Here is a 2,827-nt window from a genome sequence, read left to right as displayed (position 1 = left end):
GACTTGTAATATTTTGTTGGTGAAGGTGACTTGTAGTATTTAGATGGAGTGGGTGATTTGTAATATTTTGTTGGGGATGGTGATTTGTAGTAATAGTGTGTTGATGGAGTAGGTGACTTGTAGTTCTTTGCTGGAGATGGGGACTTGTAGTACTTTGCGGGAGATGGGGACTTGTAGTCATACTTAGAAGGAGCGGGTGATTTGTAATAATGCTTTGAAGGAGTTGGGGACTTGTAGTAATACTTTGTTGCAACCGGTGACTTGTAGTAGTGCTTTGAAGGAACATGTGACTTGTAATACTTTGTTACAATGGGTGACTTGTAGTAGTAATGCTTTGAAGGAACATGTGACTTGTAATATTTTGCTGGTGATGGCGATTTGTAATAGGTGTGCTTTGAAGGTGCTGGTGATTTATAGTAGTAGTGTGATGGATAAGGGTTTTCTTGTAATAAGGAGTGGGCACATGATAGTTGGATGGAGATGGTGATTTGTAGTACTTGTTAGAGTTGTGGGAAGGTGAGGGTGAATTATAATCATAAGAGTAATCAGCAACTACAGTGCTGGCTATTAAGCAAAATGCCAAAGCAACTGTTAGAAAAGACCATTGTCCCAACTTCCCTAAGCTTTTCATTTTGAACAGGAACCACTATATACTTAGAGAAGGAAAGGACAGAACTAAGACTTGTGTTGCATAGTTGAGTAAGGAGTTGTGGTTTTTATAGAGAAAAAACTAACACCCTTCTCAACATTAATGTAATAATAGCTTCTTAATTGCCCACTTGCCCACTAAGCTGAGAACAAGGTCCAAATAAAGACTTTTATCAGTACTAAGTGGGAGGCATTATTTGGTGACAAATAATAATTAAAATTAAATACAAGTAGTTAAGGACTGATTATTTCTCAATAATGCACAGAACAAAGAAATGTTCGTTGTTTTCTCAATGCCAAAATCTGCAAGCTGACATATGATCTTAGTATTGAACATAACACAAGCCTAATATCCATATAGGTGTGTGCACTGAAGCCACTAAACTGCGGCAAAGTGCAAAACCTATTTCGCACCTAGCTCACGGCTTACATAACACAACTTGGTACACTTATGTTAGGCAGGTGTTTGACATGAGTCTTCTTAGTTTGAAGAGGGATTACATGACAGAGTAGGATAAGTATAAGATTTAAAGAATCCTCATTGGTTGACAACCCTTAATTCTATCTAAAAGATCAAATTATTAAGTGTTACAACAACATACCTAGTGTAATCCCAGGGTTAAGGGAGGGTAGTGTTAAGTAGCATTAACCCTACTTTGAGAAAAGGTAAAGAGGTTGTTTCTTGTAGACCCTCAACTCAAGTAAAACATAGCACAAATCAAGTATCCAAAGCAAATACATAAATGAAAAAGCCATATTGGAAACAATGAAGAAGGGAACCGTAGCAACAACATAAGAAACAAGACAACACTAGACTATTTACAAACTTTCTATCCTAATCCTTAACCTCCATATCTTACTATCTAGGGTCATGTACTCGGTAAGATGCAAACGTGTCATGCCTTATCCAATCACCTCTCCCAATACTTATTCAGCATACCTCTACCTCCCCTCATAATTACCGTAGTCAACCAAAATCCAGGACCAACGTATGCCACGTACAGTCCTTACAGTAAACATAAACAACGCCAACTAATTAAGGGAGACTATTGGCAGGGAATGGAAATAAAGCAAAATATTTTATCCTCGCCAAATTGAGAATCTACCAATATTTTGAGATTATTAAAATCTATATTTATTGTTTAACTTATTTATTATGAGAATGAAAAAGAAAGTGGGAATACCATCCATGTTTTTAAGAAAAGTGAAAAAAATTAAGCTATATAGGGCTAATTTCTGGTGGAGTCTTTGTTTTGTATTTTGTAATTTCACCTTTTAATTGGATCAACAACAATATTATATCTTTTGACTTATTTTCCATCGATAAATATTTTTAGAAGAATAATGCATACGACTAAATTAAAATTCTGTTTATTTTATATAATTTTATTTTCTTAAAAAGTGATAAGTACAATTATAATCCATATCCAAAATACAGCAATTTGTTGAAGCATCTATCCATGACCATATTTTGCACCTTTCCTCATATTTTTTTTCTAGTTTATTTATTTGTATTAGATAAGTTATAAGCCATTATTTTTTTTCTAGTTAATTTTTTTGTAGTAGATAAGTTATAAGCCATTATTGAGGAGAAAATACTCAAGATACACAAAGAGAAATAGTATTGAGCAAAGTAGAATTCTCGATAAATTACACCAAAATAAAATCTTGATACAATAAGCCAAAATGATGGAGATCTTACTTAAATCTCCAATGATAAATAGTACGAATTATTAAAACAAAAGAACATACAGCACACAAAGCCGATCATTTTGGGAAGCATAAAAGGAAATGGAAACCCCCAAAACTGGGAGATGATTGAAAAGAATGGATTTGACTACTAGTAGTAGGTTGGTGGTGGGGGAGATGGTGATGGTGGTGGAGGTGAAGCATAGGTGATAGGTTCCTCGTACTTCTCAGGTGGTGGTGGTGAGGCATAGGTTGGTGTTTCTTTGTAGTACGGTGGTGGTGGAGGCGAGTAGTATGTAGGTGATTGTTCATAGGTCTTTGGAGGAGGTGGTGAGTTGTAGGTCGAAGGTGATTGTTCATAGGATTTTGGAGGAGGTGGAGGAGATTTATAGGAAGGTGTAGATTCTTCGTAGTATGGTGGAGGTGGAGAATTGTAATAAGTTGGTGGTTGCTCGTAGTATTTTGGTGGAGGTGGAGGTGACTTGTAGTA

At 35.7% G+C, this 2,827-nt stretch overlaps 1 protein-coding gene across 1 annotated transcript in view; it reads right to left on the bottom strand.

Annotated features, from left to right (window-relative positions):
- Positions 1-2,474: 2,474 nt before the first annotated feature.
- The window catches only part of LOC102590517 (extensin-2-like), a 4,721-nt gene continuing 4,368 nt past the window's right edge, over positions 2,475-2,827 (bottom strand). The window contains exon 2 of the mRNA XM_006347795.2: positions 2,475-2,798. Coding sequence (XP_006347857.1) covers positions 2,489-2,798 — 310 coding nt within the window. The 3' untranslated portion in view covers positions 2,475-2,488. The remainder of the gene's footprint in view (positions 2,799-2,827) is intronic.

The sequence above is a fragment of the Solanum tuberosum genome, unplaced genomic scaffold, assembly GCF_000226075.1.
Source record: "Solanum tuberosum cultivar DM 1-3 516 R44 unplaced genomic scaffold, SolTub_3.0 scf00092, whole genome shotgun sequence".
Taxonomy (NCBI): domain Eukaryota; kingdom Viridiplantae; phylum Streptophyta; class Magnoliopsida; order Solanales; family Solanaceae; genus Solanum; species Solanum tuberosum.
The sequence above is the reverse complement of the archived record's forward strand: the minus strand, read 5'-3'. Positions and strand labels throughout refer to the sequence as shown.